The sequence below is a fragment of the Centrocercus urophasianus genome, unplaced genomic scaffold, assembly GCF_019232065.1.
Source record: "Centrocercus urophasianus isolate 14NV4802_14NV808 unplaced genomic scaffold, USGS_Curo_1.0 seq_27, whole genome shotgun sequence".
Classification (NCBI taxonomy): Eukaryota; Metazoa; Chordata; class Aves; order Galliformes; family Phasianidae; genus Centrocercus; species Centrocercus urophasianus.
Window position 1 is genome coordinate 6,741,478 of NW_024884833.1, and position 27,384 is coordinate 6,768,861.

The 27,384-nt window shown below is 40.7% G+C and overlaps 2 protein-coding genes across 4 annotated transcripts; both read right to left on the bottom strand.

Annotated features, from left to right (window-relative positions):
- Positions 1 to 354: 354 nt before the first annotated feature.
- Positions 355 to 14,794, bottom strand: HACD4 (3-hydroxyacyl-CoA dehydratase 4). Of its 3 annotated transcripts, none has more exons than XM_042826966.1 (8): positions 14,706 to 14,794; positions 13,348 to 13,396; positions 11,490 to 11,593; positions 9,671 to 9,798; positions 6,270 to 6,382; positions 4,569 to 4,675; positions 3,837 to 3,968; positions 355 to 3,125 (listed from the first exon to the last, which is right to left on the bottom strand). In XM_042826966.1, exons 3-8 carry the CDS (start codon positions 11,554 to 11,556, stop codon positions 3,043 to 3,045), a joined length of 630 nt encoding a protein of 209 aa, XP_042682900.1. In that variant the 5' UTR covers positions 11,557 to 11,593; positions 13,348 to 13,396; positions 14,706 to 14,794; the 3' UTR covers positions 355 to 3,042. The 3 variants fall into 3 exon arrangements, with proteins under 3 accessions (XP_042682900.1, XP_042682899.1, XP_042682898.1); XM_042826965.1 differs by having other exon boundaries at positions 9,671 to 9,768; positions 13,254 to 13,396; XM_042826964.1 differs by having other exon boundaries at positions 13,254 to 13,396.
- Positions 14,795 to 20,466: 5,672 nt separating this feature from the next.
- On the bottom strand, positions 20,467 to 22,523 carry LOC122164697 (interferon alpha-2-like). The gene is made up of 2 exons (XM_042826911.1): positions 21,898 to 22,523; positions 20,467 to 20,509 (listed from the first exon to the last, which is right to left on the bottom strand). The coding sequence occupies exons 1-2, from the start codon at positions 22,521 to 22,523 to the stop codon at positions 20,467 to 20,469; spliced, it is 669 nt and encodes a 222-aa protein (XP_042682845.1).
- Positions 22,524 to 27,384: the final 4,861 nt, after the last annotated feature.

Consider the following 27,384-nt stretch of genomic DNA (forward strand, 5'->3'; position numbering starts at 1 on the left):
GAGGGCTTTCTTCCCTAAATCCCCCTCTTGTCTGCCCCAACTTACCTGTGTACCAGGAATGGAGGAAGTTTCCTGTAAGTAACTTCATATGCTGGAGTTCCTTCTCACAGTGATTTCAAAGAATTGTTCTAGATTCCAGCCTTTTAGCCAGCTATTAGAATCAGTGCAATGGGAGCAGAATATGTATTTTTATATTAAAACAAGCAAACATGAATATCTTTGCTGGGTTTGAGCAGGCTGGTTGCTGGATGCTTACCCAGCCTCCTAACCAGAACAGGAAGAAAATCTCAGAGGTGGGCTGAGTTGAAGGCAGGGAAATTCACCATTTACCATCATGAGCAAAACAAACTTGAGTCAGGGGAAGATCAGTTTATTGCCAAATAAGCATGGTGTGGTTATAAACAAATACAAAAACATTCCCTCCTACATTGCTCAACTTCGATTCTTAATTCCTGTCAAGGGGGATGGGAAAACAGGCATTGTGATAACACTTTGTCTTTTCTGCTGCTTTCTTCTCATACTGCACCCTGCCCTCGTGTGGGATCCCTCCTTCAGCATCTGCACTGGTGCAGGCCCTGCTCATGGACTGTAGTATTTCAAGAGCTGGTCCAGCATATGTCTTCACTGTGGAGTAGAGGCCATCTGGAAAAGGCTGCTCCAGCATTTCCATGGCTTCTTCAGTGAGTCCACATCCACAGCTGCCGTCCTTCATTGCTGCACTTGGAGCTCTGCTCTGTGCCTGGAGCACCTCCTGCTGCACTGTCCTTGGCACCCACAGGGCTGCTTCTCACACATTTTTGCTCCTCTCCCTCACAGCTAGTGTGCAGTGTTTCCAACATTTTCTCAGATAACGTTTCTGCAGAAGCACTACTCACAGTGTTAATAGGTTCACTGGTGTCCTGTGGTAGCTGTTTTGGAGTCGTCTCATACCAGCCCCCTGGCCACGTCACAGCTGTGGGCCTCTTGTCACAGAAGCCAACCACGCACCTTCCTTTGTGCAGCATAAACCCAATATAAGATGTCATGTTTCCTCCTGCAGGTTCACTGAATAGTTGGAGGGGATCTTGAAGATTCTCCAGTTCCAGCCTCCTGTTGTGAGCTGTGTCCCACCAGCCCGGGCTGCCCCATCCAGTTTTGCCTTGAGCACCCCCAGGGACAAAGAACCCACAGCTTCTCTGGGCAGCTGTGCCAGTGCCTCACCACCCTCTGTGTATTCTAAGAATTTCATTCTAACTAACACAAATCTATTCCCCTCTACTTTAAAGCCAGTCTCCCTTGTCCTATCCCTATCAGACTATGTAAAGAGTCTGTCTCCTCTTGCTTATAAGCTCCCCAAGGTACTGGAAGGCTGCAATGACGTCTCCCCAGAGCCTATTCTGCAGGCTGAAAAAGCCCAGCTCCCTCAGCCTCTCTTCATAAGAGAAGTTCTTCCACCGTCTGACCGCCTTCACGGCCCTCCTCTGGACCCACTCCAACAGCTCCACATCCTTCCTGTACTATTAACTCTGGTTTTAGCTCAAATGTATTCGATTGAATCACCACGAGGGGAAATGTCTGTGTTGCACTTGGCATATTACAGTGTCATGCAGTTGTGAAGTGTTCCTGTTTCAGCTCTGTCCTTTGAAGTTGTCACCGGTTTTCAGCTGATTATCCTTTTCTTTATGCAGACTGTCTGCATTTGGAGTGGTTTGGGTCAGGCAGAAGTCCAAAGTGAAAGTACCTCTGTGTCTGTAACAACATCCAAATTACTAACTCTTGTTTGCACTGCTTTCAAAATACCCAGGCTCCCCATTAAACTACTGCATGTAGGATCCCATTGCTTAGGTTTGCATATATCCCAGTGGTCGCAACAGTCTGCAGGCACTGTCTGCCACGTATATTGAATAAAAATTACAGTAGGTCAAGACCAGTCTCACTTGTCTGCTACGTAAAACAATTTGAACATCCTCTTAAGAGCATGGTTTAGAAAGCTGTACTAACAGCCTCTTTGTAATGCAGTAGTGTTAATTTCCCCTTTAACTCTTCCATCGTTTCCCCAATTTTCGTTCAAGCTCAAAAAAAAAAAAAAAAAGAGCCTCAGTTTTCTCCCTCAGCTCCATGAAGTAAAATGCAGGTGATAGGCAATATGGATGAAACATAAGAAACATCCCTATGCAGTTATTTCTGCAGCAAGTACAGTCTGTTTTCTCCTTTTTACAGGGTTTCCTGGGCTGCTATATGTTTGTGACTCCCAAATACAAAAGACTGTGCTCTGGTTGCTTCCTTACAAGCAGTCCAATAGAAGTAAAAGAGGCAGTGGACTGAAGTAAAACTGGTAGAATTTTGCACGAGGTTTTTTGATAGTCGTTACCTTCACACTATCAACTCACACTTCTAATGTGTTTGCTGTTCTGCATGGAAGAAAAATCACATCAGTGATAAAGGTTCTCCCAGCACAGTGATATGTAGTACCCTGGTACCTGATCATTTGCCCTCGCGGTTTACTTTGCTGGAATCTCTTTGGCAGAATGGGCCAGAAGGTCAGGGGTCTTTTGTGAATGTCTGAGGCAATCAGCACATGAATCTCATAGGATGCAAAGCTTCCAGCTTCAGCTCTTTGAGAAATTATAGCCAATTTATATATAGGAGACACATACATGTTTGTTTAATATAATACATGAAGTGGTGGTGTTGTTACAGAATACCTGATGATGATAAGGCAAGAATTAACACCAAAATAAGGGCTGTTAGTGTAACTGTGGTGAAGGCACTCTTCTACATTTTTTTTTTCTGAGTGAGTCCTGAGTCCTCTTTTATTAGAAAAATACTCATTTTTAAAAATCCTGATATTTGACGTCAAAACTTCCAAAAGTAACAAGTTATTGCAAGCTGGTCCATTTTTGAGGAGCACTAGAGATGTTTCTTTTCTGAAGATTCAACACAGCTGGATAATGTGCACGCAAACAGGAGTTATGCATGGAAAATCTTTGTCTCTTCTTCTCTGCCTATGACACGTACTAGCCCTCTAGGAATAAATTTCATATTTCAAAACAAAGTATCAGCTTAGTTTCTTTTCTTTTTGGAGTTGCCTGTCTCTAGGTGAGCCTTCCTTTCTGAGAAGAGGTTCCGGATGATAAAGCACATACCTGAATTAAAACACAAAATAGTGTAAGAACAAGGGAAGGTAGTCCAAAGCACCCTCAGTTCATGTAGGAGAAATAATACAAGCCTTTGTATGGCAACTCTGAACGGTCCCTTTCATGAACATAAAAACTGAACGCTACATTACAATGATGAGATTCTTCCAATTAGCCTTAAAGCCAGTAACAGAACAAAGGCTTAGCCGCAAGGTTAGTTGTAGTCCACATTTTTACAACAGCATATTGTTGTGAAGCAGAAAAAGCTCAGATTATATGCAATTTTTGGCTTTTTTTAAATCCCTCTGATGAATAAATAGGCCACACAAGTCTTAATATAAATGTGAGTATTCACACCAAATGAGAGTAATGAGTGAGGAAGCATAGCACAGAATATGGCCAAATAGGAACTAATTAACAAGAAAACTTCCAAAGTCTGTATAAGGCCAAGATAATTTAAGAACTTTATATATGTATTAAAAAATATATATATTATCTCTCCAACACACACACATTTCTTGCAAAATCAATTATTTGTGTATGAAAAACATCTGAATTCAAATCAGCTGCGCTTGACCCATCCTGCAGAACTGTCCACGAGGTACTGCAAAGAAAGTTACAGTTTGTGAAAGGAGCTACGCTGATCTGATTGCAATTTTTAGTTGTCAAGGGCACTACAGTTGTGTTGAGACCTGGCATTCTGAAGGATGAGATACTTACCTGTAAACAGCACCAGCAGGTACATTTTCAGAACATAGGGGAAGTAGACTGAGAAGGCAAATGGAAATGGCAGCTTGATGGAGTATGTGCCAAAGGATTCAAAATAAGGCAGTGATACACAGATCGTAAATGCTGCAAAATAACATGGTAAGCCTTTGGTCAAAGGAAGTAGAAGATCATCGTAAAAAAGATTTATAGGGCACAGATAGCCACGCTGTATGCTGAATTTGCCATGTCATTTATATGCACAGGTACACATTATTTTCTCCACGAGTTCAGTTTTGTAGGTCTGAGGTATTACTTTCTATAAACACAAGAATTAGGAGATTTTACTATTCATAAAAAATTCTGCCACTGCTGCAGTTGTGCTGCTGCCCATATGATCTCGGTGGGCACATTTCCCAATGCAAGCGTGATAAGTGGCTAAGCATGGCTAAGCTGACAGTGTCAGCCTCAGTGGGGAAAAAAAGCAGCACTGTTATTTTTAGGCTAATGCAGCCAGTCTGGAATCTGTGTGTTTTACCATACTCTTAAAAAACAGAGAACTCCCTAAAAAGAAAGAAGTCACAGAAAAGACAAGTGACACAAAGGTTAATTAGACTGTACAGAAACATTTATGTCTGCTTTGGCAACATAGAAATGTCTTAGAAACACAAATGACAATTGAACAGATTAAATTTTATTGGAGGAGATAAAGGAATCTGTGGTTGGTCCCCCATCCCATCTCCTTACCTTTAGCCAGAACTGAAAGCGGGTAGAGCAGGATGCACAGTGAGAAGTTCAGCCATGTCAGTGGTAAGTAGTGTATGTCCATCCTTGCCAACATGTTGTAAGTGTACCTACAGCAAGAGGAAGAGGAGGTGATCTCAGATGGAATAAGCGTGTCTTTAAAGAAGCATTACTGAAAAATCTGAGGGAGTTGCAGAAGAGTGTAGAAGTATGCATCTGAGAATCTTCCAGAGCATAACTTTAGAAATTTTGTTCAGACTCTCATTCAGGTTGAAAAATGGATAGTTCACAGTTTTCACAAGTGTTATTTGCAGTGCTAACCTGGAGCAGGCAGACAGCAAGACAGCTCTCCAGCCCAAAGTGCACATGATTCCAACTCAGTGCATCAGACAGCAGATTTCAGATGGGCACATTACAAGGGAGGGGCAGGTGCAGCATGACTGCTGGTTGGTTAAGAAAATGCTTATGTATGTCCACTAGAATAGTTACAGCACTGCTAGAGACTGAACAGCCAGGCACACACAGGTATTCACTCTTCTGTAGTATGGCTGTCCCTCCTCTGGGCCTCAGAAGGGGTCATTGGTACCAAAAAAAAAAAAGTAGTAGCACTCCAGTCTACTGCAGCATTTTGTTCTTAATGTGGCTGCTGATGCTGATGCCTCCCACGAGGAGACCTGAACGCCTAGGACCTCAGTGTCCAAAAGTGAGCTAAAGATAGCAAGTTTCTGTGACCTATAACTAACAAATGGCTTTCTGGACAGTGCAGAAGCTTGTCCATTCATATTTCTGGCCATCTGAAAAGCTCTTTGCCCTGTGGTAATGCTAGAGATATCTAAAAAAGGTAAACCACTGTAAGCCAGAACTGTTTCTGACGGATAAAGCCAGCATTAAACAAACCTCATACTTACTCTACTAATTAACTAAACTAATTTTGTGTAATTCCTGGACTGTAGGAGACTGGAAGGAGGTTATCATGAGGGCTTTGCCTTGCTTGAACGCTTGACTCCATCTGCTCTCCTTGCTGTAAGTCTACAAACTGAGGCTCACAGAGGCTTAAGTAACATTTGAAAAATGTTACTGACTGCAGATATCAAAGCAAAAGTCAGCAAGATGGAATTTGCACTGTTATATTCCACCACGGTCACCACACAGATCTTCTGAGATATAAATCCTAAACTGTGTTGTGTCCTTTTTGTCTCTTCTGAGTTCTTCCTATGTGTGTAACTACACCAAAATTCTTGCTCTCTGCAGCAGGAGCTCCTTTGGCTTTCCATATAAAGCACAGTGCAATTAAATGCAGAATAACTTTTCAATCTCAAGAATAAGTTCTGCAGGTGCTGCCTTACTGTGCCAACTGTCTTTGGATCAACATGACATATTAAAACAAATAGCTGTGCTTTTAAATACTAAAACAATGGGATTGTAAATCACACTGGGAAACTGCCACTCCTCTGTACATTGCTAGGATTTTCTTCATTCTTTTTGTTAATAAAGTCCAATCCTTTGAACCAGAAATGTTAACGCAGTGATTTGCTTCTGTAAATTACTCTGTCTCCCAGATATGCCAATTATTATGAAAATTAGTAAGCAGCTTAGCAAGTCTAAGCTTTTATTTAAAATTGAAAAAAACTTTTTTCTGTCAATTTCAATATAGTAAGAAGAACAAACCACTTTCCCTTCACAGTTTCACCACTGACTTCTTACCTGACCACATCTAATAAATTCCAAAGGAAAAATAAAACACACACAATGTATTTCCCTTGAACTTCTTCCTGACTGTTGATCACGACAAACAACACAATTATTCTCTCAGTGATCTGAAAGGAAAAAAAAGAACTGTGAACTCAGGCTAGCATGTTCAATAACTCTCGTTTCTATGCTGTTTTAGCAAAACAGTATTCTAGACAGCAGTAACGTCACATTCCCAGCTCTGCTTTTCGTAGCTTGGAGATCTGAATCTTGAAGGATCTCTCTCATGGGAGATTTCCAAAAATTAGGAAGAAAAGTTAAATTACTTGGTTTTCTTCCTTTCTTATTCCTAGATAGAAAAAATGGCTTTTACCTCATCATTTATATCGATTGCTGCCATAACATTTATGTCATAACACCGTTTTCCTAATGGCTGACCTTTAGATGATCCAAAAGGTATTCCTTTACAAATGAAAAGATATAAAATAGATTGAAAAGGCAGTGCTCCAGCTTAAAATGTACTGTAGCAATATTACAGCTCAATATATAATAATTTAAAAATAAGTGTGGGTTATTTTTTTTTCAAGTAGAAGAAGTGGAATATTGAATGGGATTGTGGGCTGCAGAGAATAAACAGAACAGAAACTGAGTTAAAAGGATTTTGGTGAAGAATGGTAACGGAGGACAGTGCTGGTCCTGGGGGCAGTTTGTTACAGACCCTAAAATCAGACTGCGCTGTGGAGAGAGAATTCTGCAATTCTGTTAGCGTGAAAGATACTTCAAGGAATTGCCACAAGGAAGTGTGTCACCTGGAAACAAAGGCTTTATCACAGTAATGAAAAGTTCAACATATCTTTCTCTGTGAGAACTGAAGCAAGGAGAAGGACACAGTGCTACCTGAGAAAGAGGCAGTTCCAGGAAATGTCACTCGGTGTGAGCCTAGGCACACATATCTGGAATTGTGTAAGTACACGTGTGCACGCATTCATGAATGTATATACCTAGGTTTATGGACATATACAAACTGCTAAGATGCAGTTCACTTGCATAGATCATCTGTCTCTTGCACAAATGAAAATACATCTTTTTTGTCACTACTCCCTTAAAAAAAAAAAGTAGCAAAACCAGAAGTCCAATGTTTTCATGTTCAGAAAAGGGAAGTATGTGCTAACACATCACAAAGCGTAAGTAAAACGGTTTCATTTTTAATTCCTTCTTGATCTTTGTGTTAAACTGGAGTTTCCTTCCTGTCCCAGCACTGGTCTCTCACAGGATACAGTGAGAGTGCCGTAGAAGAGGGTAAATTTCCACAAGGCAGCCTGGGCATTTAAATAAGTTAGTGAAACAGAACAGATCAGGCTAGCTGAGGCTTGCGCAGGAGCAGACTGCACATTCACTTCCATTTACTAATAACAGTGACTATGCAGTATCATTAGCACCTGAGAAACAGCAGTCTTTCCCTACATCTCTTGCTGAAGTGTCAGTGCCCTCTGTTTTCACTCCCTGAACAGAAGAATATTAAATTTCACTGCTTTGGCAACTGCAAGACACGTGATACCCTGTCTCCTGGCCTCTTCTCAGTCACCCAGTCTGCAAATGCCATGAGGGACATTCATTTGCACCAGCTTTGTGCCCCTCCCTCCACTTCTCTTTCCCAAGAGCACCCATAACATGAGAACTGTCCTTCTGTTGCAGTGTGGCTTGGCCTTGACCTACCTAATTCTTCTCACAATTCTGACAGTCTGAAACTGTCCCTCAATGAGGCTGTCCCAAATTGGTTTTCCTGAAAACACCTGAGCTTGCTTTTGCACTGTCTGTAATGTGTATCTCGACATGTACCCTGCAAATTCTTCATTCAAACTCCACTAAAAGCTTCTTTCTGCAATAGAGTCAGCAGAAAAATCAGCTGTCACAGGGGTGCATTTGCAGCTGGTTTTATTGAAGGTGATTTACCTCCGTCCATGTGCTCCCACAGCACTGCCATTAACACCTGTTCTCATCTCTGAGACTAACTTAACTGTGGATGTGCATAAACATGCACCCCCAGGGATCCATCTAAGGATGTTGTTTACTTACAGTCAGAACAAGCAGTGGAAAAAAAGAACTGCCACAACCACTACCAAATTATTGCAGCCTTACAGTGCACTATTGGCAGTAGCCCAGCAGGCTGTGGTAGGATAAGCCTCTCTACCGTTTTTTTCCAGTGCATTATGGAAAATATGTCCTCTTCCCAAGATGCAGAGGAAGGCATGGCAAAGCACAAAGGATTAATGTAAGCACACAGCTGCTTTAGCTGTACCGTCACAGCAAAAACAGACCAACGCAAATGAAAACAGAGCCTGTATTCAGAAGTCTGTGCACCTTATCTGGATAGCATGAAAGTGATGCTAACATCAAGATAAGACAGTTTTTGTGATGGGGAAACAGCCAAGTAAAGATCCACATCTATCTTTACCATAGGGCAAATGCTGAGAGTCACAGTGCCAAACCCTTCTCTGACTCAGCCTGTTAATGCTGCCCTGGATAATACTGCACTAATTGCAGTACACAAGAAAGATCACTGTTTTCCTGCTTACAGTTCACATCTGCTGTCTTCTGTGCTGGTTCACAGAAGTGTGTGTGCAGGCTTCCTTGATCTCTGCTTCCGTAGGGATGGGTGTGAAAAGAACAGACCATGTCAGGGTTGGGGAGTGTGTAAACTCTCCAAAGGAAGACCTCACTCTAATGCCAGGCAGGCTTACTGGACTGCTCTTGTCTCCAAGAAATGACATGAGATTTGTTAAAGGATTATATATATATGAGATTGGGTGCTTTTCAAAAATAAAATAAAATAAAATAAAAATCCTGATTAGTGTACGAATGTGTGGATTTAAGCAGGGAGAAAAAGCAGTTACTTGTTTTTGGCAAATTTGATACCATACTGCATGAGCAGCATGAAGAACAGAGATCTCTACTAGTCAGTCCATCTCTAATGGAGATTTTAAAAGAGGAACATCTTCACCCTGGTAATATGTCACTTGGCAAAAATGGACTATTTAGAAAACTAAAAACACAACTAACTTACTCTTAGTCTTCTACCTTCTGACTGCAGAGAGCTACACTAGTTTCACCATTATTCAAATATTAAAGATTAGAAAAGTTTGAAGGTAAATTCAAGTCAACAGTTTTACTTTTTCTGATGCATTAAAAAAAAAAATTTCCAAAACCTAGTTGAACTCCCAACAGAAAGCAAGACCACAGTATAAAAAACACCAGCAAACCACAGAATTACAGGGGCTGGAAGGGACCTCAAGATATCAGAATGCTCAACCCCCCTGCTAAACCACAATAGATCGCACAGGTAGGCATCCAGACCTTTCAGAGTAGCATGGCTAGTTCAGAATTACATAAGTTGTAGAATACAGCTAAGGACATACCTGCAAAAACCTGGGGAAGAAACGGCTTTTATCAATGCCAATGAGGATGTGTAGGATCTCCAGTATAGACAACAACTGACAAAGGCGCATCACAAGACCTATGGAGTAAAAAGTGTCGGCCAATGAATCTACAGGAAAAATAAAGAAGAAAATTGGAATTGGTTACAAAGCAAAAGTCCAGTCCAACTGCTGAGTTTGATTCTGCCTGTCGCACCTGGAAATGACAAGAAATAGAATTCATATGGTACCAAAATTTCAGGTAGCAGAAGCAGAGATTTAGGAAGGGAAAAAGGCAGCCTGCTGTGTCTGCAGATTATAGAATCACAGAATCACAAGGTTGGAAAGGATCTACAAGATCATCCAGTCCAACCGTCCTCCCATCACCAGTGCTACCACAAGCACTAAACCATATCTTGTAGCTCCTCATCCAGACACCTCTTGAACACTGCCAGGGACGGCGACTCCACCACCTCCCTGGGCAGCCATTCCAGTGCCTGGCCACTCTCAGAGAGAAAAAGTTCTTCCTCATGTCTAACCTAAACCTCCTCTAGTACAAATTGGGTCATTTCCTCAGGTCCTGTTTGTTGCCTGGGAGAAGAGGCCAGACCCCTCCTCATCACAACCTCCCTTCAGGAGGTTGTACAGTGCAATGAGGTCTCCCCTGAGCCTCCTCTTCTCCACACTGAACAATCCCAGCTCCCTCAGCCGCTCCTCATAAGCCCTGTGCTCCAGACCCCTCACCAGCTTTGTTGCCCTCCTTTGAACACGCTCCAGGGCCCCAATGTCTTTCTTGCAGTGAAGGGCCCAAAACTGAACACAGTACTCAAGGTGCGGCCTCACCAGTGCTGAGTAGAGGTGGATGATCACCTCCCTGCTCCTGCTGGCCACACTGTTTCTAATGCAGGCCAGGATGCCGTTGGCCCTCTTGGCCACCTGGGCACACTGTCGGCTCATGTTCAGCCGAGCATCAACCAACACTCCCAGGTTCCTTTCCTCTTCACAGTCATCCAGCCACTCAGCCCCAAGACTGTAACATGCATGGGGTTGTTGTGGCCAAAGTGCAGGACCCCACACGTGGCCTTGTTGAACCTCATCCCATTTGTCCTAGCCCAGCGATCCAGCCTATCCAGATTCCTCTGAAGGGCCTCCCTACCCTCAGGCAGATCTCACACAGAGGCAGGAAGCAGAGAAAAGAATGGGAGTGTCTATATTTGATGCACTGTCAGACACTGCACAGGATATGTTGGTTTATAGATATCCCTTCAGGATATTTTCAAACATGAAGAAGCATAAGATAGAGGAGATGCTGAAGTTCCTGCCTGTATCTGTACCCACGATACCTCCTAAATCAGCTCAACCACAAAATATGTATGTTATGTATCCACAACTGCCACCTCTAAACTATTTTGAATTTCCAGTCATTTGTTTTCTATTTTTGTGCATTAACTTCAGACAACTGAAACTGAAAGAGAAATATGCTGTGAAGTTCTGGGAGATGCAAAGTTGTGTGCAGTAATTACAAACATCTTCCCTCCCAGTGGCTTCAATAGGACTGATACCATAATGACTTGATGTACTCCCATGTAGGTCTGCATCTAAATCAAATGTTGCTGGCACAGTACTGAATATTAAAAAGCTCAATTTTTGCTGCAGTGTACAAGTAAATTGTTCATCCTTTTTAATGAAAAGAAGCAATGTTTTTCTTAATTAAAATTACAACCCATGGTATTGGACAGAGCTATGTATGTCTACATTTTGTAAAGTTTCTCTACACCACCGCCTCCTAAAATGTTTAAGGGAAACACAGAACGAAACCTACCTTTTCCAAACGACATGTACCTGATGATCATATTTGTAAATATCCAGGAATGCCCACAGAATTGCATCAGGTCATACACAAAGAGGTAGGCCTTCACGATAAAGCTGTGGAGGTGAAAATGTTAAAGCAAACTGTATTATTTAAATACAACTCCAAAAATAATGCCTTCCACTGAATTCCATGGAAATTACAACAGATGCAAAGAGCGCAATAACGCTATTTGATAGAGCAAATTCTCAGCTGTGTCATTCTGCACACTTTCAAGTTACATTTAATAAATTGAATCATCTGTTGAAGCCAACAGATTTTTATAGCTATTCTGATTTTAATAAATAACCATAGAATCACGGAACGTCAGGGATTGGAAGGGATCTTGAAAGATCACCTACTCCAAATAATCTGATTGCAGAATGCTATAGGTTCTGGAGATATTTAATTTCAATTTCCATAAATACATTTTCTTATCACTTATTCTGTAGAGGATGATTGTCTGTCCTCCAGCTACAAAAAGGGCTATCTTTTTTGAAAATGAATGTATTAATTTTTTTATACGAGTTCATCTAACTAATTGATTCTCTGTCCCAGTAATTACTAAGATCTCTTGCCCTTTGTTCCCATGTGTTTGTGTTATCGTGAAATGTCTGCCACCAAACCTTTTTTCCTTTATGTCCACACATAAGCAAAGTGAATTTCTGTGCTTTGGAATATATGAACATTATAAATGAATATAATTCATTCCCAACATTGTAGTAAGGTTACTACAATAATAAGTTAGCAAGATAATAAATAGCAATCACAATAAATAATAAGAATATGGATGGTTGTGCTGTTTGGTTGGTGGTTTGTTGTTGTTTTTTTGCAAACTGACTTAGGTAATCTGACTTAGATTTTTAATCAAAGTATATCCTACGGTTATCATAGCAAATGCCTTTCTTCCTCTCTTCCTGATACACAGGATGGCTATTATTCCAGTAATTACTTCTACAAGCACAAAAGGATTTGTTGGCACAGTTTGCCTCCAAAGATACATCAGTGCACATTGATACTATCAAAGTAGGATACTTGAAGACAAGACAAGAGACAATCCGTAAACTTTTATTTTGGGAAAACTACGATACAGCTGAATTAGACTGAAATCCAGTAAGACCAAATGACCTAAAATTCCACCTGCTTTCTTGCTGGATGGCACATTTCTTTCTTCTTATGGTAAAAAAGAAGCAACCACCCAACCAAAAAAAACACAAACAAGTGGGACACTGTACATGGCAAAAAGATAAAAAAAATATTGTTGGGATTTATTGCCTTATTACTGCAGCCTGTAATGTAGGAAAGTTATAGGAATCATCATAAAAATCCTAAGGCTTTCCAGACAGTTCCTCCGCCACTCTGTTTGGCCCCATACTGCCATGTGAGCTTTGCATTGAGTGCACGGTCTCTCTCTTCTGGAGAAGAGCTTATCACATCTGCTAAATCTATCTCTTTTCCTCAGAACATGTCTTTCAGTGGCTTTTACTTTCTGAATTCTTCCTCCATCCACTGGCTAGATGTTATTGTATTAGCAATTCTTAAACAGCCTAATCTTTGCTAAGCAGAGTGTAACCAAGGTGTTTGTAACTGCAGCTTCATGCTAGCATTTAGTCGTTATGGCACCCATTATATGTTAAACTCATGATCTTTTAAATGTACATGCTGTTGTTATAGAGAGCCCCATTATTGCCCATGAAGCATAGAGATGCGCGGGCAGGCACTGTGGAATTTTATTACCTGGAAGACCGATCTCTCATGTGTTGGTGTTCTTTGAGTGAAGGAGTGCTCCTGATCTCAAAATGGGGTTTCATCCCACTGTGTTAATACTTACACAAAAGGTACCAAGACCAAAGAGATGACTTCAGCAGATGCAAATAAATCTGCAAAGTATAAAAGGTGGTATCAGTGCAATCACAGGAAATGGAAATGCAGTTGTTCCCTATAATCTTCCTCATCTCCAGGGTGTTAAGGCCAGACCCTTCTCCTAGGTAGTCAGGAGCAGATTGAAGTTAACCCATCTCCCTGTTCTGTCAGTTTTGTGTCACAAGAGAAAGTTCATCGACATTCTTCTGTTTGACTGGCCACTGGCAGACGAGATGGGCTTTAATTAGATTCCCTTCTCTGCTCAACTCACAGCAGGCAACACTCCACATTCACCTCACAGAGCCTGTGGCTGCAGCACCCTAGCAGGAAAAGCATAGACCAGCAAGTCCAGCAACTTCCTGTGGACAGCAGTTCAGTTTAGGCTCACTGACTGATCTTGCCAATCTCATTCTGCCTCCTCAGTGCCTGGTTTGAGAAATGGAGTTTCTGCTGCCTCTGTTGTCTGTAGTGTGGTGCACTTCAGTGCTTCCGGAGTGCTTTTAATGTTTCTCAGACTGAAAGCATTGCACATCACAGTGCTCTGATAACAGGTGAAAGAAAAAGACATGGGACTTGCAGTAAAGAGATACAGAAGGTCAATATGCCGTCTGTTGTTTGGGTTTTCAATTCCACATTACCTACTGTGGCTGATTTTATAACACATACACTGAAATGCTAGCAACCAACACTGTCTTGCATAGTGGCAGTGCTCACCTTAACTCCCTCTGGCTCTGAGCTGGAAACCTAGAACCCTTAGATGAAACACAGGGCCATTCTGATCTTGTACAGGCAAGGTGTTCTGAAGCTTCTTTTCCTCCCTGCCGTTCAGCAGCAGAACCACGTCAGCGTGGCTGGGCAGAGGGTCAGCCTGCACCTTGTTCAGTGGCTGTGCCAAATGAGGCCTCCCCCAGGGGTCCACCCTTCCCAGCCAGGGCCTACGTGGGCCGGGTGCTTCCCCGCCACGGCAGCAACTGCACTCCCAGCTGCCTTCCCTGAGCCCAGACTGGCTCATTGCACATGACAAAGCAGCCCTTGCCCTGAAACCAGGCAGCAGTGATACTTTAGATTTATTTAATTCTCTAGAAAAGGTCTGCTAGAAAAGCCCCTTCACTGACACGGTTTCCTTCTAAGTCACCCTGGTCTGAACTTCTGCCCCTTCCCCCTCCCACCCTGAGGGAAGCTGCAAGTGCTGCAGCTCAGGAAGGAGAGCTGCTGAGACCCTGCAGAAAGACGTGCTTTTCTCTCACAGGCACATCCCACACTGCTTTGTTTCCCGTTCCTTTTCCTGACGAGCAGCCTAGGTCATCCCTGCACACGGGACATTACCTGTTGCGGGGGTCAGACTGCTGCAACTGCTCCTGATCTTCCTCCTTTTTTCTCTTCACAGCTGCAGCAGCTGTTTGCTGGGATATCACCCCTCCTCTTTCCTCTTCCCCCACCCACAACGTCACTCTTTTGTAGCACTAAGCAGGAACAGTACTGCACTTCCGAGAAGGGAGTTTCTAACCTCAAATGTCTCCACACTGCCAGCCATGCTCCTCACACAGCCTAGCCCACCCTACTCTCACCTGGACCAGCCTAGCCCAGCCTATCTTAACCTAACTTAGCCTACTCTACCCTACCCAAGCCTAACCTAACCTTGCCTAGCTACTTCAGCCTAGCCAAGTCTAACTTGATATAAATCTAATTTGGTTTCTTGCCTGCACCAATAAGCTACTCTGTAAGTCCCACTAACTTTGTCTTCCAAGACAGAGCAATGTTTTGAGTGATCACTCAAACGCAACTTTTTTTTTTCTCTTCTGGTTAAATGATCAGTGCTACAACTACGCTAACAGGGAAGGCTGGCAGCATAGCATAAAGAGGGCACTTTACTTCAGACAGAGGAAATAATTTTCCATTTCTTGCCCAGAAGTATCTATTAATTCATGCTCCTGTGAAATATGGACACTACTGACAGGGGAAATGCCTATGTACAGGATTCCTGCTGCCCTTAAGTCTTCTGAAATCTCAATATAAATTAGATGAAAATCATCAACAATTATTATTATTATTATAATATATAAACTGCCTTCCGGCAATCAATATTTTCCCACTAGCTCTCACGTTGAAGCATATTCCACCTCACAGGAGGTTTAAAATTTAGTACTGTGAAAAAGTCACCGAGGACATAACATAGTAGGATTTCGTGCAAAAGTCCAAGAAGTCTGGGGGATGCTATCCCACGTCTTGTCTTGAAGCAGTGTGGAGCAACCACCTCCATCCTGTCATGTCCCACAGAGGGAAGAAATCCCTCCCTCCGTGGCAAACGAGCTGATATCTCTTGGGGGGATTCTGTTTTCTCTGTTTTCCTTGGCTTTGTCTCCCCCGTGGTACCTCCATGGTAGGGTCACACAGGCATGCAGAGCTCTCCTGCTGGTGTGGTACTCTCTTCTACGTTTTTTCTTGGCTAAGTATTCCTTTCTTAGGAGAAAAATAATAGATCAGAATTAAACAGATGTTTAAGAAAATAAGTTAAACAGACGCTTATTGAAATGCTCTGCCTCAACAGAGCATTTTGCAAGCTTTTGCAACACAGCTCCTGCGCTGCGTGCCTCTGGGAAGTCGACTGGTGTAACTAACCCTGTCAGCAGCTGAGATCATGACTGTAATAAGATCCAGCAGCTGGCAGAGAAGCAATTTTCAAATACCAGGACAACGTGTAAAAGCAACAAAGGCTCATCCAGCTTCATGATTTGCAAAATCCATTGTGAATAAGTGCCAAGTTAGTACTCCTACGAAAAACAAGAGCACCCACAGTTCCTGATAGATGTAGTCTTTATGCCCTCCCTCAGCACCAGTGCCAGTCACCAACAGCAGAAACCGGCAGGAGGCATTTCAAGGACAAAAGTCCCACCCCACCTGCTTGGCTTTCGTCATCTGTAACCAACCTTTTGTGTTTGCCTCCTTTCAGGATGGTCCTTCTCTACTGTAGGCAATGGGTATTTTAGAAAAAGCAGGCTTTTTCTAAAAGTCATGACTTTTCTTCACCACTGCCCTGCAGCTGGAGTGGAGCACAAGGAAGGAAAAGAGGGGCCAGAGACAGCCTTCTGGTAGCTCATACCCAGATCTTCCAAAGTTACCTGGAGGACACATGACACCATTACTCTCTTTACTTGTACCTTCCTTGGAGTCTTTCATGGGAGCAGGTGATCTGCCCTCTAGATTAACCTTGACACTCAAAACCTGCCCTACAGCTTGATAAAAATAGATTGATTTGGGTATTCACTATTTTCACTGATCTGTCAGACTATATGCTACTATCCTAAACGGAGGTAATCAGTAGAAGACTTTCAACTATGCTTTCAGCATAGGAGAAACATGCAAAACACGTTTCTGTAACTCAGCGCTATTCTTTTGCAAGGGCTCTCATCAGGCCTCCTGACTCCCTACCAGTCACTTTTCAGCAGACGGGTTTTGCAGAGGGAGGCAATGAAAGGATCAACTGAGTATCAAAGACCTACCAAGCTCTGCAGTGAGTCATGAGTCTCTGTGCTCCAGCTCACTGCCCCCCAGTTTTACTGGGATGAGACCAACAGACCCGTCAAATCATCAGGAAGAATTAATGCTCAGGGAAATTCCCTTTTTTTTGGCTTTAGCTATTACTAAGTCACTTACTATGGAAGCTGTGTAATAGTTTTCAACACTTTCAGGAGACTGTTACCCTGCTATGGGGAACTCAGAAGGAATGGGAAATGTACTGGTGACCAAATCCTTTCTGAATACAGTCAATAGCTGTGACAGGCTTTGAACCTTGCCCAAAGGCAAACAGCATGAGTTCAGCAGCAGAATTTTTTTAGTTTTAACTATTAAAAATTATAATCCCAAGTAAAGATCTACAACAGCCAATATGAGCTCAACACAAAAAGTGAAGACCAGAACTGAATCCATCTCTAAGTTGAGGAGATCTGAACAGAAAGCATGTTAATTTCTTAATGAAAGAACAGCACTTTCATAAATATTCAAAGCAAAACAGGGTTGGGTGGGTTTTGTTTGTTTGTCTTTTGGGGGGGGTTGTTTATGAGGTTTTTGTTGTTTTTGTTGTTGGTGGTTTTGGTGTTGTAGAAGAAAAACTTTCATTTATTTAAATATGTTTGTCAAGATATTTCCTTTCTAGGAAAATTAGCTGTACTCACAGTCCTCCAGCTAAGTCCAGAGGAAGCTGTAAGGGCTCTGGCCTGCCAAGATAAGAAACCTGGGGAATACAGCATTCAGAAAAAGCTAAAGTGAGTAGACATCGTAGTAGCTGGTGTGAAGGGGGCAGATATACTGCTTGGAATCTTATTATTTCTTCTTCTTAGTGTTGAGTTTTGACTTTGCAAATGCTGTTCTAAAGTTATTTTGCGGAGATAAACATTAATGGCTTTTCTGTATACTGCCGTATTTTCAAAAATCAGATGAGGAATTTGACTGTTACTTGGATTGGGTCTCAGGCTGTTATTTGCTCAGAATTTTGAATTATTCATCACTGAAGTTAATATCTGGTTTCAGAACCCCAATAAGAAAGAGTCTGAGTGCAAGAAGGCTGGTTCTGGAGAATCAGTTCACCCTGCTGTCTCTTGCTAGGAGACATGAGGAAGGACATGCATTTCTCTGTGCTCATCTACTCATGAAGTACCATTGCTTCAAAACTAGCACTCCTTCAATGAAATTAAAACAGAGGACACAGAGGTTCATGTGTGCTGGGTTTTGGCTTTAGTATCATACAGAGAGAAGAGGCATTCACCCAGGATGCAACTGACGAGGAAGCTAAATTTGTTTGGAAACAAGGTAGGCTCAGCTGCGAGTTGGCACAGAAAGGAGGGGTCCCACTGCAGCACCATAGTTGCCCTCCAGTTTGTAGAGGTGGCTTCAGCCCCAGAGTGGCTGCAGGCTAAGAAGGCATTGTCTTTGCTCTCCCTGTCAGAGTTTGCTCCTATGGGAACTCTGTGTTGAAAAGAAATGCTGTGCCTTACCAAGATTTCTTGATATAAATATGGAAAACACTGGTATAAATGACTCACCTTTCCTACATTTATAATATTAGATTATTTTGTATATAAAACCACAGTCACCATATTGGGAAGTATCAAGTTCTTACTTTTTCACCTTTTATGCAATGCACAAATTTTCTAAAGGAAAGTTACTTTCCCCATGAGCAGCTCCTGCTCCTCTCTCCAGTCCACATCTCTGATTAGAGGGGTTTACAGCTGTCCTCTCTACCTGCAAGGGCTAATCCTGGATAATTGTTTGGGAAGTTACTCACACAGGTTTTGTCACACTTCTCCCCTTCTCCCCCCCCTCCACTTCATTTGGTTTTGCTCTTTTTCTCTCTCTCTCTTCAATTTAAAAATGAAGTAAAGGCACAGTTTGCAGAACATGCTAAACCTGTGGAAGAATTGCTTTGGACAGCTGTATATGACTGTGACTTCTTGTGAAAAAAATCTGCCACAGTAAAGTCTGGAATAAGTACTCTGAAGGTCAGCTGTAGCTACTCTCATGTTTCATGTCATATACAAGGCAGTTGATTCCAGTCTCATAAATATACTTCTGGAAACAGACTTTGCATAGATTAAATCATATACATTTTCAATAAATTTCCTAAAAAGTGCAGTATTGCACATGTAAAAAACATGCTCTGAAACTAGCCATGAAAAACAGCCACAGCTGAGAATGTGGGACCGGAATCTGTGCAGCAAAGCACTAGTGTACATCTTTTGTGAAAATGTGTGGCATTTTTTTACTCATAAGCACTCTCAGCTTGGAAAGATTTTGTTTGTGTTAAATTTTCTACCTGGATTTAAGTCTTCATGTTCACAGTTTTATTCATTTCCATTTGAAAATGATTTATATTCAAAACAGTACTTTACTATAAATGTCTCAATTTCCAGAAGAATTCTAAGTGGAAAAAATATTGAAAGGTTTCAGGTCAAGGGCATCATATACAGCTAACCTGGTAACACAATGGTGATAAAATACAGCTTGCTCCAAAATACTATAATAGCAAGTGAGAGAAAGGATCTGCTGACTCTTTACATTTCTTTCTTTACCTTTCTTTCTTTGCCTTATAGACTCTCTACCTTTCTTTGAAAAACCAAAGAAACATTGTAAATACTGTTTGGCATTTGCTTTTTACCTCTTTTTTGTCCAACAGCCATGTCTGTACCAAAGTCTCTATGCTTACATGAGTCTTCGAGATACTGTCTCTTTACAAATAATTTCTGTAACCTCACAGATGACTGAAAATTAATTGAAATCAAATGCTGGTTTGCAAGCTCATATCCACTGTCTCTGAGATCCTCTTCCTTTCTTCATCAGTAGTTCATTATTCTTTAAAATCCCTTCTGTACACCCAGTAACAGTTTATTGACTAATAGGCAGCTGGGTGATCAAGAGCTGAAATGCTGTCTTGCCAAAATATACACACATTTACCTGCAATTCTTACACTTGTCTATAATCTCACTTTGCCCTCTACTGCCCACTCTTGTTTTCTGCACTGTAAAATACCCCGTTGACTGGAATACTTCAAAACATATATCTACTTTGTGATTATTAAGGATAATTGTGAACCAGAAAGGAAGCTTTTGGGGATGAGAATTTCTGAATAATCTGTGGGCTATGAATTAACATCTTCCTACTGCAGGAAAGTGTGGCAATCCCTCATGAGAGGGCAGTTGAAGATATTCCATTCCATTTCCATATTTCAGTAAAAATGGGGCTGTTTCAGTATCAGTTTACTGCATTGCAGAAGTCTGCTAGAATGTCACAACCAGAAAACTAAACAGGCTGAATGTCCTTTTATTATACAGGCTTGCAGAAGTGCAAAAAACAAACAAGCAGTTTGTGCAAAAAAACAAACAAGCAGGAAATCAGATTTCCAACAGTCTGGCAGTGGAACTACCCCAAGTGCTGTTAGTTACAAAGCACAAAAAAATCTTCAGCTGTAGTTTTTTGGGTGGGATCTCACCCTTTTGTCATTCTGGTTGTGCCGGATCACGGTAGCGTTGTTAGCAGATTTTCCTTCTGTTATCTCAGCTTCAGACCCGATACCTATAGCAGTCATCATTTCCTTTAGCTTGCATCCATAACTGGCAGAGAGGAGAGCATGTCTACCCTGCAAAAGAGACCTCTGTCACAGACAGTAATTGAGATCTGGACGACCATTGCTATTGTTCTTGCCAGTTCATTTTTATTCAGACCCGCTCTTATTATTCACACTTTGAATGCTACTATTCTGAATGGCTACAGACCACAGAAAGCTTTCAAATGTCTCATGACCAGATGCTAAAAGCAACCCCCAGCAATTTCAGCCCTCTGGGACTGAAATTTCCTTCTCTTAAGACTTATTTTGCCATCTCTACCCTACCTCTTCATGTAGAAGAGGAGAAGCCTGTGCTCAGAGATGATCGGCTTTGGCCACAGGACACAGCTGCTTTTTTTTTGTCACCTTTTATTTACTTTTTGGTAATCCAGCTGGTATGTAACTCTGTATTTGCTCTTTCTAACATACAGCAAGCAGCTACAGAAAACACAATTATTTGGAATGGAGTTACCCAGGGACAATTTCTCAAGCGTAAAATCCTATCTTATCCTCACAGAAATTAGTGGACTTTTACCCGGTAGAAGTAGTTTATTTTGAGTAAGTTGTTTATATTGCTATTATTAGTCAAAACTATGTGGTCTAGGGGGGAACTTTGCTGGAATACTAACAGCCACATGTTTCTGTGAATGAATTTATGAACAAATGGCAAGAGGCAGAAGATTTCATGCCACAAGAAAGCATGGCACCAAATGAAAGTGAACTGGAATGGAATCAAGTCTGAGATCAAGTCCTGAGCAGCCAGGAACAAATAGGATGGGCCATTGGCTAATGTGGCTTTCGGATAGTTTTATGTAGAGCAGTTATTTCAGATAAGCTTGTGAAAGAAGTTAAAGTGAATTGGAAAGTTGGCAGGATGGAAAAAAAATAAAATAAAATAAAAAAAAATTCCCCAGATAGTTAGAGGAGGGAAATGTAATTTAACTAAATGTAGTAGCATGCAACTGACAAGTTAATGCAGAAACTGTAGTTATTGCAAGCAATTTTCTGCATAGACAAATTCTTCTAGAATTACTTTATCCCTTTGAACAAAGCAAGTGTTAGAATGCATCAAATCTGCAAAAGGAAACATCCTTGAAAGAAAGCATACAAAACTTGAAAGAATAATAAACAGCATCAACTTAAACCAGGACCATTTACATAAACTCCTTCCCATAGAGTAATCTCATATGAAAATTCACATGAATTATTTTACAGGTAGTGAGCACACAGTGCTTGCCAAAGAGAAGTTTACCAACACTGAACAATATATTACATTTAAAAAAAAAAAAAACAACAAAGAAACCATTAGCAACATCATCATTCAAATATGATCAAAGTGAACTAGAAGAACTGTTCCAAAATAGATCATAGTATTTAATTTTAAAGCTAAATTATATCAGGTCAGAATCTTTGTACCTTACTTGTAAAGCTTCCTTATGACTTTATCAATCAATTGAAGACATCTCCTCATTTCTGCACGGCTGATCTCCCAGGAGCACAGGTTGTGTTGTTTCTCTTTAAGAAAAGAGTCTATCTTTTGGAAATACTTTTTCAGTTTCAGCTTGTTGACTTCTTTACTCCAAAAATATTGAGTCTGTTTCTTGATTATGCATGCCTCCAATTGCTCAATTTGCTGATAGAGTCCATTTTGGAATTGTTCTAGAGCTGCCCCATCCCAGGCAGCTAGAGTCAGATTTTTGCTAAAGATATAGAAGATGTGTTGCAAGATTTCTTCAATGGCTACTTTAATAGTTTCTTTCTGTCTGGGTTTTAGAACCTGCTCAGGAAATCTGAAGGACATTTTTTCTCTTAGACACTGTTGAGGAAACCGTTTGCCCATTTTGTCCAAAAGTTGCAGGCTGCTTTCAATCACTTTTCTTTGCTGTAAAGGAAGGTGATTACAGGTAAGACTTGAGATGGTGATAGTGCATAAAAGAATGAGGCCAATTTGTGTCAAGCCAAAAGTGTACATGATAAAGATAAGCAGCTGTGCTTCTCCTTTCCTGTACAAATCCCAAGTGATAGGCTGGATTGCTTTGAAGGTCATTCATAGGCTCCTGTTTCTCCAAAGTCCTGAAATTTAACTATTCTGTGAGAGAAGTTTTCTTTCATCATTTTTTGGTTTTTAAGGTTTTCCCCCTTGTGTACGCTTTTACACTTACCAGTTTCATTTTCTGCTTTATGACTTCATTGTCTTTTTTTTTTTTTTATGGCACTTTCTTTTTATTTCAGCTGAATATGAAAGAATGTGTACCTTAGATCATCAATTCCCTCTTCTTCAAAAATTCTACAGTTATACAAAGAATTTAAAAGAATAACCTACGGAAATATCTTTAGTTTCTAAATGGTTTGGCAGTGGGATAACACAGTGAAACATAGCACTGTCAATGTAAAGTTGAAGATCTGTTAAATATTAATAGTAACGTCTCCTTAGCATGGTTTATACTGCCACAGTTCAGCTGAGCTTTATCTACCTACTTTCATTCAAGGAAATCGCTTTCTTTCTCCTCGTCTTTAATTCTGGTGTCTATTTGGTGACAGCAACATGAAAGACAAGCCACATTCCAGATGGCCATACAGATTTTTATGAGTGCAAATGCATAGCTAATGATGGTGAGTACAGTGTGAAAAATACTGTTTTGTAGCTGTGAATTTGCTCTCTTGAATAGTATTATTGTGCTCTTTGTATCTGTTGTAGTTTCCATGAGAATAAATAGAAGGCATTACTTTCAGAACAACCTACATATTTTAAATGTGTGCATATCTGTAACTGTGTGCGTATTTACATTAAATAACAATACAATTACCACATATTGTGGTAATTAAAAGGGGTTTGATTTCACTCTGAGACTGTAAGTGCCATGAGAATGCAAGTGCTAACATTGAAACAAATATACTTTTTCATATGAGCAACTGAGTAGTAATTAACATCAATGCCAGTAGAGCATGGGTCAGAATACTGACATTAAATGGAGAGAAAACGAAGAGAGAAGACAAAAATTGTCCTAAAATTCAGCCATTTGTTTTCTTTAGCCATATAAGTCAGGACTATTAGTGCATCTGGAAATCTCACTCGTCTTTCATTTTACTTTGATGAAAAATAGTTTTAAACTAATATTTTAGCTGTTTCTTTATCCTGCTGTGCAAACATGTCTAACTGCAGAGGAAATTTACAAAGGCAAATGGTTACATCTGTATGAAGAGGTCAGACAGACTGTTTTTTCAGTCTGAGAACTGGTTTGATTTTGTGCCATTGTTGCAGTGCCACTCTTTGCTATATGGTTCATTCCTAGTCTGATGATCACCCTGAACAGATTTATGATACTCTTTTAGGGCTTCCTTTGTGTTAAGCATGTATGTATTCAGGAAGCATTAAAAGGTCATAAATTAAGATGAGCAAACTCCTTGGTGTCCCTGGAATTTCTTAAGCAACCTTGGGTTGGATGTACCTGCCACTACAGAATACAGAATAAGTGATTTCCTTATCATAATCTTTGGAATGGTGTTATTAAACACAAACAATAAGAACAGGATGGAAAGTGAATGACATGAAGCCACATCTTTTTGCTTAGTGGGAGTGTTCAATACTTTGAAAAAAATAGCCATGTATTGTATGACTGTCATTAGATACCAAATGGCCATGGAGACATATCATATGCAAAAATACAGCTGTAGAAAGCAAATACGTATTATAGCCATCATGAAATGAATTAAAATTTACCCAGCCCCAGAAAAATATTTCCTACTACTACAGTATGTTTTTCAAAGCTGTAATAATGATCTTAATTCTACTACTGATGTTACACACGTATATTTAATTTAAATAAATAAAATTTAAATCAGTTCAATTCAAATTTAAGTAAATTTATTCACCTCCATTGTATCTCCCAGACATACAAGTTTTTTTATTCCCTCTTGCAAAGTATTATTTAAAGGTTTCCCTCTCAATGGAGAACTGTAAATGTCATTCCTACTTTATTTTTTTTTTTTACAACAACAAATCTTTCTTCCCCACTTGGTCACTTTTTTTTGCTTTTGTACTGAGCAGAGTAATAATACCATTACATAACTTGCACAGTCTTCTCTAATCACCCATCCTTAATGCTTGATTAAGAAATATTTCAATAAAAGTAATTACTGGAAGATGCAGCACCGTGATTTAAGGCTGCAGCCCAGAATGCTCTTGATCATTTCTCTGTCTGTGGTTGAAGCAAAACACACACTAACCTAGAATAAAAAGAGGAAATATGTTTACAAAGTATAGCTATATTTCCAAGTAGACATAATAGATCACTCTTGTAAGGAGTACCTACTCTTTGATTCCATGCAAGCAGCTCTGCCCTTAAAAAGTCATCTTACTACACAGGTATTCATCACAAGAGTGTAAGACTAGAGATAGATGTATGCAAAACTTCTTCATTTCTAACACCTTTAGATTGTTTAAATTGTTTCTCCAAGGAAAGTTTTTAATCTCATTGTAAAATGCAATGAATACTTGGGACGAGTATTTGCCATCCCTTACCACATGTTTTCTTTTATCTCAGGCACCAATGAAAGCAGTAAATCATCCAGGCTACATTCATGCCAGCAAATGGAGCGGCACACAGGAACATTCCAGCAAAATAGGAACATGGATTATCCGATCAAAATAAGCAGTTCCTCTCACCATTTCACCTACTCTAGCTGTCAGTTTCCTTTCTCCGTTAACTTGTTAAAACCACACTGATTTTAACAAGTCAGCATGCCACCACCAAGAAGTCCAAATAGGCTCAGCTTGTCACCATACATGGTATCTTAAACAGGGAATTGTGCACTAATACCATCCTTGCAATGAGTGCACAAGGATAGGTAAGAAATTTATATATTTGTTTAAATTACAAAATCTGAAAATACAAAGAATATCTGAACACGTGAAGAATATGTTAAGTAATTTAAAATGTTTACGTCACAATTAATTTAGCTCATATACTACAATTAAATTCACACTCAATTTCACAGTCTGCACTGAGAAGTTAAGATCTAACTCAGCCATGTGATGTTTCCAACCTGCTGTCCTGACTCCTGGCATTCTGTTGACCTGTCCCAATCCAATTAAGTTGCTTTATCCTATGCTGAACTAATTCACTGAAATAATTTGTGCAGTGTATACTTGGTTTAGCAAAGTGCTCTTTGATAAATGGCAATTCTACTAAACAAACAAGAAAAAGTGCTACAGGTATTTACTGGAAAAGAGATTTGAGAGTCCTCAACTGAGCAGCAGCAAAGAGAATTATTATAACTTACTCTTTAAGCATGGAATTAAAAAAAAATAATGACAATTTCCTTTATGATACTTAAGAATTGTCATCTTACTTATAAAAACTACAGACTGATTAGGACTTTTTTATGCTTAAAGAGGAGCAGGAACAAGCTGTAGGCTCAAGGGCATTCCAAGGGACTGTGTTCAGGAGATGGAGAGCTGGATGAGGGAGACAAGAGACCCACGTTCCACTCTCCCCATACACCTTGCTGCCTTAAGCCCTTCTCTTGTGGGCCCTCAGCACATGATGCACCCAGAGAAGTCTCACCCAAGCGGGCAAGAGGCTGCAGATTGTCCTGGTCAAATTTGTTCTGCAGGAAGCATAAGGAGAATCGTGCTAAGAAGTGGATGTGACCAGGAGTAGGGCAGAGCTGGAGCAAAGGGGCTGGCTTCAGTAGTTGCAAGGCTGAGCAGCGAATGCTAGGGAAATGGGGGAGCCTGCAGCAGCGAGGCTGCTCCTTCTCTCCACTCTAGCACTTTGGGATGGGAGCGCCATCTTCTTCTGATTTCCGTGCCCTCCTATTTGACTTCTGGAGAATTTGTATAGATAGGTCATACTCTCTGAAGTGATTGGCTCCCATGCAGGCATGCTCTGCCAAACAGTGGGAGATCATAGTGTGTGAGGTAGACCTGAAATCCAGGAGATCCTGGAGTGAGGCAGGAGACATCAGAAGGTACCAGGAGCTCTCAGTCTGTTGGAAATATCCAGATAGTTTATCAGGATGTTATCTCTGATAAAGCAGATTTTATTCACAGTTGCAATGGTGGGCATCCACAGAAAACAACATTATATTTTTTTATACCCTATTACCTCTTTCTCCCCTGGTTCCTCATTGGCTGAGTACTTCAGGTTCACAATCTTCCCAACGCTCAACTAAACATACGGACACCAGATAAACATAAATTTTTGCTAGCAAAGCATATATTGCTAATTATTTAGCTTCTGACATTTGCTCAGTGTATAATCAACGAATATTAAGATGTTATTAAGATGTTATAATCACAAAATAAACAAGAGAAATAGGCAAAGCAGATACGATAACAAAGAGACTAGATAGAAAACTTAGCCGTATCCTGGGCTCACTTACAAAACTCCAATGGAGTGGATCTCCAGAAGAGATCCTTCCCCACTGGTAGTCAACTCTTAAATAGGTCTGGGAGAGGTGAAGCCAGGCTCCACCCCTTCCAGCAGCACAGCTGAATTGCCTCCACCTGTGCTCCCATGGCTGACTCATTGCTCGCCTCAGGTGATCAATCAGAGGTTCAGGCCATGATAACGGTTCCCATACACTCACTCAATACTTGGTTGTTATTTCTGGACATCTGCTTGTTCTTGTATACAGATAAGTTTGGAAGGAGGATAGAGGGGAGCATCTTGATGCCTGCCTATTGCATCCCAACCTACCCATAGAGCAAGGCAATCCAGCCTTGTGTGGAAGCCCTGGCTTCTTTGATGTTGTTAAATCTGTTTTTCTTTCGCTGAGGGCCTCTTATCCAAACAGAATAGTCTTACAATATGCTTTCTAGTCCATAATACTATAGCCGTTCTATTTGCAACATTTAAAAACTACTGCAGTTTTGCGTGCAAGAATTAAAGATTAAAAATAAT

Excerpts from the sequence above, each read along its gene's own strand:
- HACD4 (XM_042826964.1), bottom strand. The coding sequence starts at position 13,327 with ATGAAACCCCATTTTGAGATCAGGAGCACTCCTTCACTCAAAGAACAC. Across the intron at positions 9,799-11,489 it reads GTACATGTCGTTTGGAAAAG|ATTCATTGGCCGACACTTTT; the intron begins GTAGGTTTCGTT and ends TTTTTCCTGTAG. Across the intron at positions 3,969-4,568 it reads GCTTTCAGTTCTGGCTAAAG|CATTTACGATCTGTGTATCA; the intron begins GTAAGGAGATGG and ends GTTATTTTGCAG.
- LOC122164697 (XM_042826911.1), bottom strand. The coding sequence starts at position 22,523 with ATGACCTTCAAAGCAATCCAGCCTATCACTTGGGATTTGTACAGGAAA. Across the intron at positions 20,510-21,897 it reads GTCATAAGGAAGCTTTACAA|GGTAGACATGCTCTCCTCTC; the intron begins GTAAGGTACAAA and ends TCTCTTTTGCAG.